Source organism: Paroedura picta, chromosome 18 (genome assembly GCF_049243985.1).
Source record: "Paroedura picta isolate Pp20150507F chromosome 18, Ppicta_v3.0, whole genome shotgun sequence".
In the NCBI taxonomy this organism is placed as follows: domain Eukaryota; kingdom Metazoa; phylum Chordata; class Lepidosauria; order Squamata; family Gekkonidae; genus Paroedura; species Paroedura picta.
This window is the reverse complement of record NC_135386.1, coordinates 3874094-3891500: the sequence shown is the minus strand read 5'-3', so window position 1 is coordinate 3891500 and position 17407 is coordinate 3874094. Positions and strand designations below refer to the sequence as shown.

Sequence of the window (17407 nt, the reverse complement as noted above, 5' to 3'; positions counted from 1 at the left end):
GCGCGGGGAAAACGCCGTCCCCGCAAAGCCCACCCAGTGGCCCAACCGGCTTCTGCGCAAAAAAAAAAATCCGCATTCCTAAATGCGTCTCTTTCAACCGCGCGCCCCTCTCGCGCTCTGTCTGCGCACGCGCGAGGAGGGTGGGGGGGAGAAAAGCCTCCGCGCTACGCCGGCCGGGCCGGAGCGCCGCGCGCATGCGCCGCTCGCCCTCGTCCGCGGAACGGCGGAAGGAAGGAAGCGGGGCGGAGGGCGGAAGTGACGCCGGGCTGCGAGCCACTTCCGGTGGGAAGCCTACTAGAGGGAGGCGGAGAGCCAAACGAGTGAGTGGCCGCCCCTCCGACCCAGGTCTGGAAGGGGGCAAGGGGGGGGCAGGAGGACGGGGAGGGGGCGGCGGCGGAGTGGGGGGGGCTGGCTGGCTGCTTGCCTCGCGCCCCTCCTCTAGGGGGCTCAGGGGGACCCGCCCCCTGCCCCTCCCCCACCCGCCCTGGCGCCCCTCCCCCCAGCAGCCCTTGGGGGGCCCTTTTCATAAGCATTTAGCGGGACTGTGGCTCTATCTTTTGTAGATATTGGTTATTTTCGTCTGTTATATATTTACATAATTTATATTTTATTTAATATCAATATCAATATATCTATATCAATATCTATCTATATATACGTATATATATACGGTATACTTTCTGTATATTGTATATATTCTAGGATATATATATATATATATACACACACACACACACACATACTATACTATACTACAGTACATAGACACTATATGTATATCATATATATTATATTATACTATTATATATAGATATATGCTATACTATATACTTTAAGTATATTATATCCTACCTATACTATAATATGTATATACTATACTATATATACTATACTACAATATAGATGTACTCCACTGTGTACTTTATGAATGCTTTATCCTGTATACTGTAATTTATTGATTTCGCTCTCTCTCTCTTTTTCTGTCTAGCTCAGTCCCAAGCCTGGGTACACGGGGAGGGTTAAAGTAAGGGCTGGCAATGTACCCTGTAGAAAATCAAATTGCCGAGAGAATCTTATGGTGCAGCTCTCTAATGATAATATATAGATATATATTATATATGTTTTTTTAAATTATGCATTTGTTGCTGTACCCTGGGCTCGGGCTGTACAAGTGTTGGCTTGGCTTGGGCAAAGTTTTTTGCAGCAGTGGCTAGGAATTTGTCATTGTTGCGACTGTTGTAGTTTTTCATTGGGAGGCCTTGTGCCTATCTTGCATGGACCCAGGATGGACTGCAAGTGTGTTACAGACACTTTCCCACCAACAGTCTGACCTCATTTGCATTATTTTTTTAAAAGTTGTGGTTAGTTGCTGTTGTTATTATAGTTTGTGTTTTCCCCCAGTGTGTGGTAGTAGTATTTTTATTTGGTAGTATTGGTTTTTATTTATAAGAACTGGGGTTTTCTTGCATCCTGGTTTTTACTACTCAAAGGAGCCTCCAAGTGGCTGACTCAAAGGAGCCTCAAAGTGGCCCACCCTTCCTGTCTGTTTAACAGACGTCCTGTGAGGTAGGTGGGGCTGAGAGAGCTCTGAGAGAACTGTGACTGTCCCAGCAGACCTCACATGTCTCAAGGTGGCTTACAATTACCTTCTTTCCCCCACAACAGTCAGCCTGTGTGGTAGGTGGAGCTGAGAGAGCTATGAGAGAACAACTCTGAGTGAACTGTGACTTGCCCATCGTCACCCAGCGAGATGTAGGTGGAGAAGAGTGGGGGAATCAATTCCAGTTCTCCAAGTGCCGCTCTTAACCCCTACACCAAGCTGGGATACTTTACTTGTATCCTGTCTCTCTCCCACTGTGAATCCACAGTGGCTTAGGTCGTTCTCCTCTCCTTTGTCTTATCCTCACACCATCCCTGGGAGGTAGGTTTGGCTGTGAGCTTCCTTCTCAGGGTGGGGATTTGAACCCAGAATCTCCCAGGTCCGAGTCTGAAGCTCTTAAGCACTACCCCACCGGAGTCCTAGATAATGAATCTTCATTCCAACAAGGACAATACTGTACTTCTTTGGTATCCACAAAATAACAGAGCAGTTCCCGAACGCAAGCGAATGAAGGAAAAAGACGAGGAGGGAAATCACAGGAATTAGGGGGTAAAACGTAATTAAATAAAACGATCCCTACTCTTGACGTGAAGCATCCTGGGTGACCTTGTGCCACTTGCTCTCACAATAGCCCCAGGGTAGGATTGTGTATGCCACGCTGTGCTTTCGTTAGCCTGTTAAGAAAAAGATTCAAGGGGAAACGTCACAGCGGGCGGAATCTTCCAGTGTTGAAACAAAACTCAGTTTGAACACCAAAACAATGAACAATTACCTTTTGCGGCGGTCCCAGTCTGACTTCCCACCCTACGCTGGCACAATCACTTTCACCTTAATGGGTGCCGCACCCTGAGGTGGCAGGATTGCGCGAAAACTCATTGTTTAAGCGTCGTAGCGTCATGAGAAATCACCGGTGTGTGTCTGAACCTAACTTTTTAACCTCTGTTGCCTCTCTGTGTTGCAGTGGTCAGGGAAAACATGGCTACCAACTGGCTTGGAAGCGTGGTCTCCATCAACTGCGGAGACAGCTTAGGAGTCTACCAGGGGAGAGTATCGGCCGTGGACCAAGTCAGCCAGACAATCTCACTGACGCGGCCGTTCCATAACGGGGTCAAATGTTTGGTGCCGGAGGTGACCTTCAGGTGAGTCTCTGACAGCTGTTCTGAGTGACTGTCTCAGAGACGATCCAGAGACACTCAAGCTGGACAGGCCAGCATTATTTTAGGCATTATCACATTTTATTTAGGCATTATCACATGTCTTAAAGGCAGGAGTGACTTGCATGCGAAAATAACGTAGGGTGAAATAAGAACCCCAGAAAATCCCTGCTGGGTCAGACCAGGGGTCCCTCCAGTCCAGCCTCCTGCCTCACCCAGGGGCCAACCAGTTCCTCTGGAGGGCCAGCAACAGAGCAGAGAGGCTGAAGAGGCCTTCTTCCGATGTTGCCTCCTGGCTCTGGGATTCAGAGGCTTCAGAGGCCGCCCCCCCTTCCCCCTGGCAGCCTATATATATACAAATATAAAACTGACAGCTTCATGGAGTTTGCTCGCCTCGTGGAACTTGAAAAACTGGTTCTAGGCCCCTGTCGGTGGATGTGCGCTGATTCCTGAAGCTTGCCACTTCCTTTGTTTTTGTCCCGGTGAACCTCTCTCTGGTGACCTGCATGGCCAAGAGGACGATACCCAGCTTAATTCCTTCCCAGTGTCGCCCTCCCAGGTGCCCTGGCTCACTGGCTGGCCTTGGGACTCTTTAAACATGGCAGCCACCATGCCGCACATACCTTACTTGGTTCTCTTCCTGTGTTCAGGGCAGGTGACATCACCGAGCTGAAGATCCTGGAGATTCCCGGGCCTGGCGATAACGGGCCGTGCGGGGACGTCCAGCAGAAAGACCTCGGTGTGTCCGGCGTCGGATTCCAAGGCAGCGCCAGCCAGAACGGCACCGGGAAGCTGCCGAAGAAACCTGGGGCTTCCAGCAGCGCCCCCCAGAACATCCCCCGGAGGGCGGACGTGAAAAGCCAGGAGGCGGCCGTCTCCCCCCAGCAGCATCAGTGTTCCAAGAGCTACATGGATCGGCACATGGAGTCCCTGAGCCAGCCAAAAGTGTTCCGCCGGAGGCATAACTCGTGTGAGTACAGCGGCCGCCACTGGCCTATCTGTCCTCATTGGGCTGGGCTGGCTAGGAGGCAGAGGGGTTGCTACGAAGTTGGTGGGGAGAATCAAGCGTTTTTTTGCACCCACCCTGCTGCCTGCTCCTCTCTTGTGGAGGTTGGTAGCTGGGTTGGGGGCACGGCCCCATGACTGCTCGCTGAGTCTCCTTGTCTTCCGTTCCCAGCATCCCCTGTTAAAAGGACTGGGCAGGAGGGGAGGGGAGGGGACAGACCTCTGCCTGAGGCCTTGGAGAGCCATGGAGAGTGCCCATAGCTCAGGGGCAGAGCCTCTGCTTGGCAGGCAGAAGGTCCCCGGTTCAATCCCCGGCATCTCCAGTTAAAGGACCAGGCAGGAGGGGATGGGAAAGGCCTTGATCTGGGACCCTGGCTCAGGGACAGAGCCTCTGTTTGACAGGCACAAGGTCCCAGGTTCAATCCCCAGCATCTCCAGTTAAAGGACCAGGCAGGAGGGGATGGGGAAGGGCTTGATCTGGGACCCTGGCTCAGGGGCAGAGCCTCTGCTTGGCAGGCAGGAGATCCCAGGTTCAATCCTCGGCATCTCCAGTTAAAGGACCAGGCAGGAGGGGAGGGGAGAGACCTCTGCAGGGTGTTAAGACTGCCTGACTAGCCCAGGCATCCTCTGATGTTTCCATACTGGTAAGGAATACCCCATCCCGTTGCTAGTCTAATCTTGAGGGGTTGTATGTTTAGAGGCTGCAGTATTTGAAGACTCCTTAGGGTTGCCAGTTCTGGATGAGGAGGACAGCGGGGGCGAAAGAGAGAGACCGCGAGGGGCAGGGTTTGGGGGAGAGGAGGGAATTTGTGCCGTGGAGCCTGCCTTTCAAAGCGGCCCTTTTCTCCAGGCGAACTGATCTGTTTCCTGGAGACAGATCACTTCTAGTAGCGTGAGATCTCCAGCCGCCGCCTGGAAGTTGCCAACTCTCAGTGATCCCGAGATGCCCCCAGTTAACATCTGGAATGTCGCAAGAACCCCGAGAGGACCGGGACAAAACGTCCGTGCCTTTTGGAAAACGGTCCTTTCCAGGGGTCTCCCTGCCTGGGAAGCCGCTCGACTGACCTTCCGGCGCCCTGTGGCGTGCGTGTTAAGGCAGGGGCAGAGATAACGGCTTATCTTTTCTTCCTTACTCGAGCGCTGGGCTGAAAGGAATCCATAAACAAACCGGGGCAGCAGAGGCCACGCAACAATGGCTTGCGTGCCGAGCTGGCGCTGGGGCACTTCCACGCGAGGGCTGGCAGCGTGAGCTTTGCCAGGAGGCTTCGCAGGCCGGCCCGCCAGGGCGGCTTCACGTGCCAGCGGCCGAATAAGCCCCGGAAGCCTTGTTTACTTTCTTCCAAGGGAGGTTCTCGTGGCAGGCTGCCAAGAGAAGGATCCCGGCCGCGCACGGACCTCCGACTTTCTTAAACTCCCGTCTGTCTCCTGTAGGAGGAACTGAAGCAGGCTGGCCTCATGTGCCTTTCCTCTGTTTTATCCCCGCAACAGCCCTGCGGGGTAGGTTAGGCCGAGGGTGTGTGACTGGCCTCCACTAACCTGGCAGGTTTCCCTGGCAGAGTGGGGATTGAAACCTGGGTTTTCGTCTGACAGTTCAGCTCGCTACGCCATGCCCCTTCTAAAGCAGGAGTTCTCCTCCAAGGGTCCATGGATTTAACTGTTTTATTGGGTTTTAGGTGCTGTAATCTGCCGTGAGCCAGCTGTGCCGGGAACGGTGGAATATAATTGTGATAAATAAATAAACATGGATTGGGTGTGTTTGTGTGTGTGTGTGTGTGTGTGTGTGGGGAAATTTCATCTTTATTTCCCCTAACCTCTAACTGAGACTTAGCATTTCCTTCATTGACGGATGTCGGCTTCGTCAGATGCAGCCAGTACGGGGGGGTCCATCTGCCCTTATATATGAAATCTACCGCTAGGTTACAAGTCCGTCTGTCCTTGTGTCTCGGAGGACAGATATAAGGACAGGCGGACTCCGAATCGAGCGGTAGAAAAGCACAGAGGACCAGGAGCCCTGCAAAGACGAGCAAAATCCGAGGCTCAACTGTATCGCTCTTAAGCCAGAGACGTTTTCTCTCTCCCCGCCACCCCCACCCCCTTGTCCTGTTTGGCGCTTCCTTTCCAAAAGCGCCTCTGGCCCCTCTTAACCTGCTTTCCATATCCAGCCCTTCCTGAGGCCCGGCGGTGCTTTTGAGGACACCCCCTGATGGGATTCAGTGGCTGATCTTGACAAGGGGCGTCCCTTTCGGTTCGCCGCCGCCGCCGCCTTTAGAACTGAGCCAGCAGCCGAATGAGCAGAATTCGGGAGCTGGCAAACCGCTGGAGCGGACGGAAGGGGCCGAGCTCCACGGCGCACCCTGATTGAGCGTAAGCCGGCTTCCTGCGTGCGTCCGTGTCTCACCAGTTGCATTTCAGACGAACGTACCGTGGCACGTGTCCCTCTTGATTTCTGCCACTGACGTAAAGATGGCCGAGTCCCTCAGTTACTCTACAAGCTGCTTTTGTTTTTAAAGTAAGAACGGGAGCCTCCTGGTAAGGCAGGCCCCACGAACGGCCCAGAACCTCCTCACCCAAGGACTACATGTCCTCTCGGCAGAAATGTCTGCTGTTATAAAGTCTGTGGTTTCAGGCGCTTCTGACCTGGCTTGTTTGAACTTGCGTGCCTGTACTCTGGGCCTTGTACTGCCACCTTGCTGGGATGCTTTCTGGAAGGATTCCACCGTGCCCTGCAAGGTTTCCCCAGCGCCTGGAGAGGCGGTGCTTTCTCTCCTGCCGCCAACACTTGTCCTTTGTAAGCAATTGTCCACTAGGAGCATCCCTTCCCAGATCGAGGCCTTGCCCAGTGTCTCCCAGAGGCCAGTGGCTGGTCATCACGAGGACATTTTGCTGCCTTGTGCGCCCCTGGGGGAATATCTGCCCCGGAGCTTCTTTTGCAAGAGGCAGCTTGTTGTAGTGGGACCCCGGCCATTGCTACGGCGTCTTCCTGGCACGCAGGCGGTCCCCGGTTCGATCCCAGGCACGTCCGCTCCAAAGGCCCAGGTCGTAAAAGATGCAAAAGGCTTTTTTTCTGCCCGAGATGCAGGAGAGATTCAGCATAAGGGAGCTTTTCTGTATCCATGAAACGAGAGCTGGACGTGCCGTAGCAGAAAGAGCATCGTACTAACCATGAGTTTTTTGTTATGCGCATGACCTCCCCCCCCCTCCTTCCCCCCCCACGTTCTTCGCTTCAGGGTCCTCCAGCAGCCGCCACCCGAACCAGGCGACCCCGAAGAAGAGCGGCGTGAAGAACGGGCCGATGAAGAACAAGGACGACGAGTGCTTCGGGGACGACATCGAGGAGATCCCGGACACGGATTTCGACTTCGAGGGGAACCTGGCGCTCTTCGACAAGGCGGCCGTGTTCGAAGAGATCGAGACCTACGAGAGGAAAAGCGGGACGCGCTCCCGGGGCACGCCCAACGAGAAGGCCGCCCGCTACCGGCACGACGAGAACATCCTGGAGTCCGAGCCCATCGTGTACCGAAGGATCACCGTGCCCCAGGCCAGTAAAGAGTTCTGCACGGGTAGGTTTGCTTTTTGACGTGTGGGTGACATGAACAGCTTGGGGGTGTAATGGGAGGGTGGGCGTAAGAGCCCTGCTGGGTCAGACCAGTGTGGGTTCATCTAGTGCAGCCTCCTGCCTCACACAATGGCCAACCAGCTCCTCTGGAGGGCCAACAATCGGGCAGAGAAGCCGAGGCCTTCCTAAGAACCTCAGGAGAGCCCTGATGGAGCAGACCAGGGGTCCATCCAGTCCAGCCTCCTGTCTCACACAGGGGCCAGCCAGTTCCTCTGGAGGGCCAACAATCGGGCAGAGAGGCCGAGGCCTTCCTAAGAACCTCAGGAGAGCCCTGATGGAGCAGACCAGGGGTCCATCCAGTCCAGCCTCCTGTCTCACACAGGGGCCAGCCAGTTCCTCTGGAGGGCCAGCAACAGGGCAGAGAGGCCGAGGCCTTCCTAAGAACCTCAGCCCTGATGGAGCAGACCAGGGGTCCATCCAGTCCAGCCTCCTGTCTCACACAGGGGCCAGCCAGTTCCTCTGGAGGGCCAGCAACAGGGCAGAGAGGCCGAGGCCTTCCTAAGAACCTCAGGAGAGCCCTGATGGAGCAGACCAGGGGTCCCTCTAGGCCAGCCTCCTGCTTCACCCAGGGGCCAGCCAGTTCCTCTGAAGGACCAACCACAGGGCATAGAGGCCAAGGCCTTCCTAAGAACATCAGAAGAGCCCTGCTGGGTCAGATCAGTGAAGGTCCCTCTAGTCCAGCCTCCTGTCTCACACAGTGGACAACCAGTTCCTTGGGAGGGTCAGTAGCAGGGCAGAGAGGCTGAGGCGTCCCCTTGATCTTTCCTCCCGGCTCTGGGATTCAGAGGCTTCGTGCCTTTGATTGTAGAGTTTCCCCCTCGGCCACCATGGCCAGTAGCCACTGACAGAGCTCTCCTCCACGAATCTGTCTAATCCCGTTAAAGCTGTTCATTCCTGTACCCACGTTTTAATCCCCGTCTGTGCCAGGTTGCATTTCCTTTTGTCCATCCTGAACTGTCCCACTTTGACTTAATGATAACCCCGGCGAGGTTTTCACAGCGAGAGGGAGTCAAAGAGAGCTCTGAGAGAACTGACCAGGCCAAGTCAGTTCTCTCAGGGCTCTCTCCGCCCCACCTACCTCACAAGGGTCCTGCTGTGTGAGGGCAAGGGCAGGCGGTTGTCAGCCGCTTTGAGACTCCTTCGGGTGGTAAAAAAAAGCCCACAGCTTCTGACAAGGTGGTCACGGCGGAGTGGGGTCGAAAACGCCCCCCTCCCCAGCGTTCTTCCAGAGGCTTCGCTAGCGGCGTCTTCATTTACGGCGTCCTCAGCCTCTGTGAAAGAGATCAAGGCCTGGCCCCGAGTTGTTTTCATTGCCTTTTAATTAGGGAACAATACAACCCCCCCCCCCCCCCGCCTCCGTCTCCCGGCCAGAGCCCGGCTCAGCTTGGCCTCCGTCCAGCCCTACACGGCGGCCACCTCGCTCCACTCCGCCCTCCTCCCCATCGCTCCCCCCTCTCCCCCCCCCCGGCCGAGTTTATTCAGCGCAGTCTGGCTTCGATAAGCCGGTCGGACTGGTCGGGACTCGCGTTGAGTGAGAAAGAAGGGAAGTCGTCCCGGCGCTAGCACGCTCCCCTCGGGGAGGCAGCCGGGGCAAAGGGCGAGCAGGGCTGGGGCCGCCACCGGGCTCGCGTGCGAGGGCGCGGAGTAATCGCCCGAGCTTTTATCTGGCCTCTCGAGCTGCAGAGGACGCCCCTGGAGCCGTGTCTCGATTAGAGAGCTCCCAGGGGCATTAAGTGAACCGGGAGTGTGTGTTTGTGTGTGTGTGGGGTTAGACTGCAAACTGGGTAGTGCCGAACAATCTCTTTCCCCCTTGCACAGCTCCCGGATACTTAACTTTCGGGGCCCTTTTTTTCGGTTCCAGCCTAACCTGGAGCAGTTGTGAGTGTCCTGCCTCACGCGGGGGGGTTGGACTGGATTCTGAACTCATCGGACCGCTGAAGAAGCCCCCCTTTTAGGTTCCCAGCCACACCGCACGCGTGCCACGTGATAAATAAATAAAATGTTCTAGGCCTCGGGACGGGACGTAACTGGCGGAGAGCCAAGGGGGGGGGGGGATCGATAGGCAAGAAGCCGGCCTTTTTGGCTGACCCTTTGGGAGGCCAGAGAGAAGCCAAAGGTCAGGAGCGGCTTGATTAGCAGCGCTGGTGCCCAGAGATTACAGCCCCGCCTTGGCTGGCTTCACGTTTTTCTTGGCACTGCTTGCCGGGCCTTCGGTCCACTTTCCTTTCTGGCCCTTGCGTGCCGGACGAGGAGCCTCTGGCTCTGAGTACTCTTCCAAGCGTAACAGCCTGAATCTAGAGCTCTTACTGGCGACGCTGAGGTCGTGTTTTTGACTGGCAGGGGCTCATGGTTATTGTAGTCTGTGGACCTCTGGAGAGCCACAGTTTGCCCACCTATACAGAGCCTCTATAAGTCTCCCATGACTTGACCCGTGGGTATATATGCGTGGGACTCATGCTGTGGTTTTTTTCAAACCCGAGTCCTTTTCTCCTACCTTGGTAGGCACCGACTTGGTTGGGGGCCCTTGCGAAAGTTATTTCCCACCGGTCCTTCCGAGGAACCGGGGGGCCATCCTGAGGTCTCAGATGGCAGAAAGGCAAGACTGGGAACGAAGAACGTTTTCCGGAGCATTCAAAGAGGTGGAAATAGGCAGCCGCTGGCAGAATTCTGGCCTCTGTGTTTGTGTGTGTGTGTGTGTGTGTGTGTGTGTGTGTGTGTGTGTGTGTGGCAGGGGCGTTATTGCTCCTTTAAGTCACCGTTTGCGAGGAAGCAAAAGAATTCGGGTTGGCAGGGAATTAGGCTCCACCCCCCTGGCATCCGACCGCTCTCCACCCCCCTGGCATCCGACCCCCCCCCTCGGGCTTTCGACACCGGGAGCTTGGCTCGGCGGGATGCTCAAAGCGGGACCGAGGCAGCGGCTGACCCTTGCGTGACTTGGGAAGGGAAGGCGCGCCACGAATGCCGTGCGACAGGTTCATCAGAAGCCGGGGCCCTCGTGACTTTGAACATTCAGGGTTTTGTTTGGGTGCTCTCCTTCTCCCGCCCCCCCTCCCTCCCTCCCTCCTTCCTCGAGCTTCTGCTCTCGAGTGCTTCTGGAGCCGGTTTCGAGAACAACTTAGCGCTCACCTGGGCGATGCGTGCAATAAAACCGATTAAGGGAAGGCGATTATCTTAATGGGCTGCTCACACGCGAGGTCAAGTGCATGAGCCATTCGCCTCTCCCACGCTTGCTGCAGGTCCTTTCAGCAACTGGGGAGGGCCAGCCGGTGGCTCTGGAGGGCCCTCAACCGGGCAGAGAGGCCAAGGGCTTCATAAGGACATCAAGAGAGCTCTTCTGAATCAGACCACTAGCCCTGTCTAGCACACCCTTCGGTCTTACAGAGTGGCCAGTCGGCTCCCCTGGAGGGCTGACAACCAGGCAGAGGGGCCGAGGTTTTCCCCCGACTTGCCTCCTGGCTCTGGGATTCGGGGGCTTAGTGCCTCTGAATGTCAACGCTCCCCCGTAGCCAGCATGGATAGATTTGTTCCCCCATGAATCTGTCCCATCCCCTTTTGGAGCTGTTTATCCCTGTGGCCATCACTACATCCTCTGGCAATGAATTCCATGCTTTAATGTGCTCTATGCAAAGTGCGAAAACAAGATCCTTGTGTGTCTGTGTGTGTGTGTGTGTGTGTGTCAACAGCTGACTTTTGGGGGGGAAGGTGAATTGGATAGCCTAGTGACCTCCTCCTGTTCTGTGTTCCAGATTCCGGGCTGGTCGTTCCCAGCGTCTCCTACGAGCTGCACAAAAAGCTGCTCTCCGTGGCTGAGAAACACGGGCTGACCCTGGAGCGGCGGCTGGAAATGACCGGGGTGTGCGCCAGCCAGATGGCCTTGAGTCTGCTGGGAGGACCCAACAGGTAAAAAACAAAACACCTTCTCGGGAAGCGGGCAGCCCAGCTCATGCTTATTTTACCTGTGCTTGGCAGGCAGAAGGTCCCAGGTTCAATCCCCGGCATCTCCAGTTAGAGGACCAGGCAGGAGGGGATGGGGAAGGCCTTGATCTGGGACCCTGGCTCAGGGGCAGAGCCTCTGCTTGGCAGGCAGGAGGTCCCAGGTTCAATCCCCGGCATCTCCAGTTAGAGGACCAGGCAGGAGGGGATGGGGAAGGCCTTGATCTGGGACCCTGGCTCAGGGGCAGAGCCTCTGCTTGGCAGGCAGGAGGTCCCAGGTTCAATCCCCGGCATCTCCAGTTAAAGGACCAGGCAGGAGGGGATGGGGAAGGCCTTGATCTGGGACCCTGGCTCAGGGGCAGAGCCTCTGCTTGGCAGGCAGGAGGTCCCAGGTTCAATCCCCGGCATCTCCAGTTAAAGGACCAGGCAGGAGGGGATGGGGAAGGCCTTGATCTGGGACCCTGGCTCAGGGGCAGAGCCTCTGCTTGGCAGGCAGGAGGTCCCAGGTTCAATCCCCGGCATCTCCAGTTAGAGGACCAGGCAGGAGGGGATGGGGAAGGCCTTGATCTGGGACCCTGGCTCAGGGGCAGAGCCTCTGCTTGGCAGGCAGGAGGTCCCAGGTTCAATCCCCGGCATCTCCAGTTAAAGGACCAGGCAGGAGGGGATGGGGAAGGCCTTGATCTGGGACCCTGGCTCAGGGGCAGAGCCTCTGCTTGGCAGGCAGGAGGTCCCAGGTTCAATCCCCGGCATCTCCAGTTAAAGGACCAGGCAGGAGGGGATGGGGGAGGCCTTGATCTGGGTCCCTGGCTCAGGGGCAGAGCCTCTGCTTGGCAGGCAGGAGGTCCCAGGTTCAATCCCCGGCATCTCCAGTTGAAGGACCAGGCAGGAGGGGATGGGGAAGGCCTTGATCTGGGGCCCTGGCTCAGGGGCAGAGCCTCTGCTTGGCAGGCAGAAGGTCCCAGGTTCAATCCCTGGCATCTCCAGTTAAAGGACCAGGCAGGAGGGGATGGGGAAGGCCTTGATCTGGGACCCTGGCTCAGGGGCAGAGCCTCTGCTTGGCAGGCAGGAGGTCCCAGGTTCAATCCCCGGCATCTCCAGTTCAAGGACCAGGCAGGAGGGGATGGGGAAGGCCTTGATCTGGGACCCTGGCTCAGGGGCAGAGCCTCTGCTTGGCAGGCAGGAGGTCCCAGGTTCAATCCCCGGCATCTCCAGTTCAAGGACCAGGCAGGAGGGGATGGGGAAGGCCTTGATCTGGGACCCTGGCTTAGGGGCAGAGCCTCTGCTTGGCAGGCAGAAGGTCCCAGGTTCAATCCCCGGCATCTCCAGTTCAAGGACCAGGCAGGAGGGGATGGGGAAGGCCTTGATCTGGGACCCTGGCTCAGGGGCAGAGCCTCTGCTTGGCAGGCAGGAGGTCCCAGGTTCAATCCCCGGCATCTCCAGTTCAAGGACCAGGCAGGAGGGGATGGGGAAGGCCTTGATCTGGGACCCTGGCTCAGGGGCAGAGCCTCTGCTTGGCAGGCAGGAGGTCCCAGGTTCAATCCCCGGCATCTCCAGTTCAAGGACCAGGCAGGAGGGGATGGGGAAGGCCTTGATCTGGGACCCTGGCTTAGGGGCAGAGCCTCTGCTTGGCAGGCAGGAGGTCCCAGGTTCAATCCCCGGCATCTCCAGTTCAAGGACCAGGCAGGAGGGGATGGGGAAGGCCTTGATCTGGGACCCTGGCTTAGGGGCAGAGCCTCTGCTTGGCAGGCAGGAGGTCCCAGGTTCAATTCCCGGCATCTCCAGTTAAAGGACCCGGCAGGAGGGGATGGGGAAGGCCTTGATCTGGGACCCTGGCTCAGGGGCAGAGCCTCTGCTTGGCAGGAAGAAGGCCCCAGGTTCAATCCCCAGCATCTCCAGTTAAGTGGACCAGCTGCAAAGAAATGCCCCGAACCAACCACCACCTTGAAATCTTGGCCTTTCGTTCCTTTATCAAGTCATCAGCCTCATTACACCGAGAAGGGCTTGTTTACATTCTTGCGTGCCAGAGGAATGTGTCGGCACGCTCTGACCCAGGAACTCACCTGCCGGCGATGCCGCCAGGCGGAATCAAGCGCAGACGAAAGGACCGAATGTTCTCTAGAGGCAGTGGGTTGCGAAGCTCGAGGAGACCCCGGTGTTAGATCCTCCGGTTCATTTCAGATCGCGTGGCTTGCTGGAATTAACTCGCCTCGACGGGGATTGTCTGTCTGCACGCAGTTGGCCGGGGTTGAAGTGCTGCCAAGTCGCGGCTGAGTCATGCCGGCCCTGTCGGGTTTTCAAAGCAAAGGATGAGCGCCAAGGTGGTTTTGGCACGGCCTGCCTCTGCGTAGCAACCCAAGAGTTCCTCGGTGGCTTCTCACCCAGCTACTAGCCAGGGCTGACCCGGCTTAGTTTCCGAGGCCTGATGTGTTTCTTAGTGAAGAAGAGGAAGAAGAGTTGGTGCTTATATGCCGCTTTTCTCTACCCGAAGGAGTCTCAAAGCGGCTTCTAATCGCCTTCCCTTTCCTCTCCCCACAACAGACACCCTGTGAGGCTGAGAGAGCACTGCTTGGTCTGAACAGCTTGATCAGAGCCGTGGAGAGCCCGAAGTCACCCAGCTGGCTGCACGTGGGGGAGCGCAGAATCGAACCCAGCATGCCAGATTAGAAGTCCGCACTCCTAACCACGACACCAAACTGGCTCTCTCAGCCCCACCTAACTCACAGGGTGTCTGCTGCGGGAAGAGGAAGGGAGAGGTGCTTGGAAGGCACTTTGGGGCTCCCTTTGGGTAGTGAAAAGCGGGGTATGGAAACCAGCTCTTCCTAGAGCTTTTCAAGGGGAAAGATCCGCTCCCTGAAACACTGAAGAGCTACAGTCACTTCTCCGAGATTTTGTGGCTCACTCCTGCAACCCCCCTTTTGTGGTTCCCCACCCAGTGTGAGGTTTCTGAAAGGGGCCTTCAGGCTCTGAAAGACTGGGGACCCCGGAGTGATCTCAAATCGTCAAAGCTTTTTCCTTGACCCTATTTCCAGGCCGGGCTTCCTCTTGAAAGGCCCCCCGTTTGAGAGTGGCAAAGATCGTCATAAACGGGGCTCGCTCGTAAGACCCTTTTGTATGTCTCGGTTTTCAGGCTGAACCCGAAAAACATCCACCAGCGCCCGACGGTCGCCTTGCTGTGCGGCCCCCACGTGAAGGGGGCCCAGGGGATCAGCTGTGGCCGGCACCTCTCCAACCACGACGTGCACGTCATCCTCTTCCTCCCCAATTTCGTCAAGATGCTGGAGTCCATCACCAACGAACTGACGCTCTTCGGCAAGACGCAAGGCCAGCAGGTGTCCAGCGTCAAAGGTAAGGCGGCCCCTTAGGCGGGCCTTACTAGTTACTCAGTTACTGTTATTTACTAGCGATCTCCTGGCCTGCACATGTCAGCAAGTCCATATGGAGGGGAAAAGATGGCTGTAGTTAACAAGAAAGCTTGTGGCACAGAAACGCCGAATATTTTGCCTTGTACGGTGCCTGTTGAATGGTAATTCTATACAGCTCTTTTGGAATCCGGGCCCAAGTGTTGTTAAAAGAGGACTGTCCCTAGAATCCTAGAGTTGGAAGGGACCTCCTGGGTCATCTAGTCCGACCCCCTGCACTATGCAGGACACTCACAGCCCTATTGCTCATCCACTGTCACCCCCTTGAACCTTCACAGAATCAGCCTCTCCGTCAGATGGCGACCCAGCCTCTATTTAGAAATCTCCAAAGATGGAGAACCCACCACCTCCCGAGGAAGCCTGTTCCACTGAGAAACCGCTCTGACTGTCCCTTTAGAATTGGAAGGGGGATGACCATGAAGGAGCCCCTGAAATAAGTTTTCTAGAACCCTCGGGGGAGATGTCAGCTGGCCACATCTCCCTTCCACCCCCTAAGATTATCTGGCTGCCAGGGAAGAGACGTTGGGTGGGTGGTTTGCTCTTGCCGGTCCCTGTGTCACCGCCCAGGTATCCCTTGGAGGTCAACTTTCCAAGTACTGTCCAGGCTTTGCTTCTGAGACCTGTGACTGCAGGCCCGCCTAAAGGCTGGTTCAGGCCTGCCCAAGAAGGCTTTTGGTGGAGCAGCTCCATCTAGCGGCCGAAGGGTGCTTATTTGACATTGCAGGGTCTCCGGGAGGTCACGTCATCGAAAAGGAGGGGGCAGTTTGCTTCGCTGTCCGGCGTGGAATTTCCCCCCAGGCCTCCTTTCGACCTCCCCGTTTGCCGCCTGCTCCGAAGCTTGCCGGAGAGCCCTGTCAAACCTGCCTTTTCTCTCTCTCTCTGTGTTTGCCAGATCTTCCAGCCACGCCGGTCGACTTGGTGATCAACTGCTTGGATTGCCACGAGAACGCCTTCCTGAGGGACCAGCCGTGGTACAAGGCCGTGGTGAACTGGGCCAACCAGAACCGAGCCCCCGTGCTCAGCCTGGACCCCCCGGTGAGCGAGGCGGAGCAGGGCATCGACGCCAAGTGGTCGCTGGCCCTGGGGCTCCCCCTGCCGCTGGGCGAGAGGGCCGGGCGGGTGTACCTGTGCGACATCGGCATCCCGCAGAAGGTCTTCCAGGAGGTCGGCGTCAACTACCACTCGCCCTTCGGCTGCAAGTTCGTCATCCCCCTACACTCGACCTAGGGCGGCCCCACCCTCTCGGGAGACGGGAGGGGGCCCCGGATCGCCTTGACGCCCCCCCCCCTTTACGAAAGGAACCCTGACCACGTTAGAGCTCTTGACGCCTTAAGGAAGCAAAAAAAAAGAAAACGAAAGAGAGAGGAATTGTGGATTTGTTGTTTCCTTCTGGGAGAAACCTGAAGTGTTAAAGAGAACCCGGACGGACCGATGCCTACAAGGAGCCTCAGGCAGGCCAGTGCCGTCGCCCGGAGGAACCCCCCTGCACAGCTGGTGGCCTCAACCGGCTAAGGAAGCTGGGAAGGTGGTGGGAAGGTGGATCGGTACCATGTGTCGGGATTTCTGTTTTGTTTCCTGTCCTGAGGTGAGAATGGCACCTTGGGTGTGCCACCTCTCCTCTCCTCTCCTCTGACCCCGTGGGAACTCCCACACTCCTTTTCCGCTCCCCCTTCGCGTGCAGCTAAAAGGTCACCTCTGAAGCTAGTCTCTGCCTTGAGAGGCTGCGTCCAGCGTCCCCTGCTGGCAGTTTTGGAGGTTGCAGGATACGCACCCGAGCCGTTTACTTTGCAGGCAAGCTATCTCGCGGTGGCTTCCCTTTTTGGGGTCTGGGCGGGGGCTTTCTTTATCCCCCCCCCTTTGTTGGGTGAGGGAGTGGCTTAAAGGAGAAAGGGAGCAGGCGAGGTGGTGCTGAGACTTGTGCTGGCCACGCACAAGTTGTCGTCCTCCCCTCTTGCTGTCGAAATCCCCACTGCTGGTGGTCCCCCCCCCCCCCAATCCCATCTAGGTTCCAGGAACAAAACCGTGCAGACAGAAGCAGGCTCTTGTTCAGCCTTGTTCAGAAGGAATTGTGCATGCACAGCCCTCTCCTCGTGCACCGACGTAATTCTTCTCGGTCGCCCGGGAGAGGGCGCAGTATTGCAGAAGAGGGCACACCCTCTGCCCTCCGAGGCCTCTTACTCTTTCTGCAGAGCGGCCTCGGCCACTTAGCCAATTTGCTCCCTGCATGCGCCGCCGTGCTGATCCGACCGGGCTCTCTTGCGCTTCGAGCACGAGCCGTGCAGAAACACCGCCGGCAAACCGCGCAGCAGCACTGCCACCCCCTCGCCGGCGGAGGCTTGCTTTGCCTTCAGCCGGTGCGTCGCTTTGTTGTGTGGGCCGCACACCGCCTGGACTTCAGGGACACCGAAAGCGTTGCGAAGTGACCAAGCCTGAACGCCTCCCGCCGGCTTTGGAGCAGTCGCCCCCTCCTGTCCGTGTTTCTAAAGGTGCCATGCTGGAACGCCCTTGCCCAGCCACGACTGTGATTAAAACATCCAGTAAAAGCAACGGCCTTGATTGTTCGGTGTTTTCCTTCGGCTTGACGGGAGTTGTTTTTCACCCGCTGGACTTTGCCGTGAAGGGGGAACGCGAAAAACGAGAGTTGGAACGCCTGCAGGAAGTCTTTGCAGGAAGAAGTGGT

At 56.8% G+C, this 17407-nt stretch overlaps 1 protein-coding gene across 2 annotated transcripts; it reads left to right on the top strand.

The window, feature by feature from the left end:
- Nucleotides 1-194: 194 nt before the first annotated feature.
- EDC3 (enhancer of mRNA decapping 3) lies at nt 195-17287 on the top strand. Of its 2 annotated transcripts, none has more exons than XM_077318142.1 (7): nt 195-345; nt 2562-2739; nt 3405-3724; nt 6987-7319; nt 11122-11275; nt 14436-14653; nt 15620-17287. In XM_077318142.1, exons 1-7 carry the CDS (start codon nt 195-197, stop codon nt 15952-15954), a joined length of 1689 nt encoding a protein of 562 aa, XP_077174257.1. In that variant the 3' UTR covers nt 15955-17287. The 2 variants fall into 2 exon arrangements, with proteins under 2 accessions (XP_077174257.1, XP_077174258.1); XM_077318143.1 differs by having other exon boundaries at nt 208-320.
- The last annotated feature ends 120 nt before the right edge of the window (nt 17288-17407 follow it).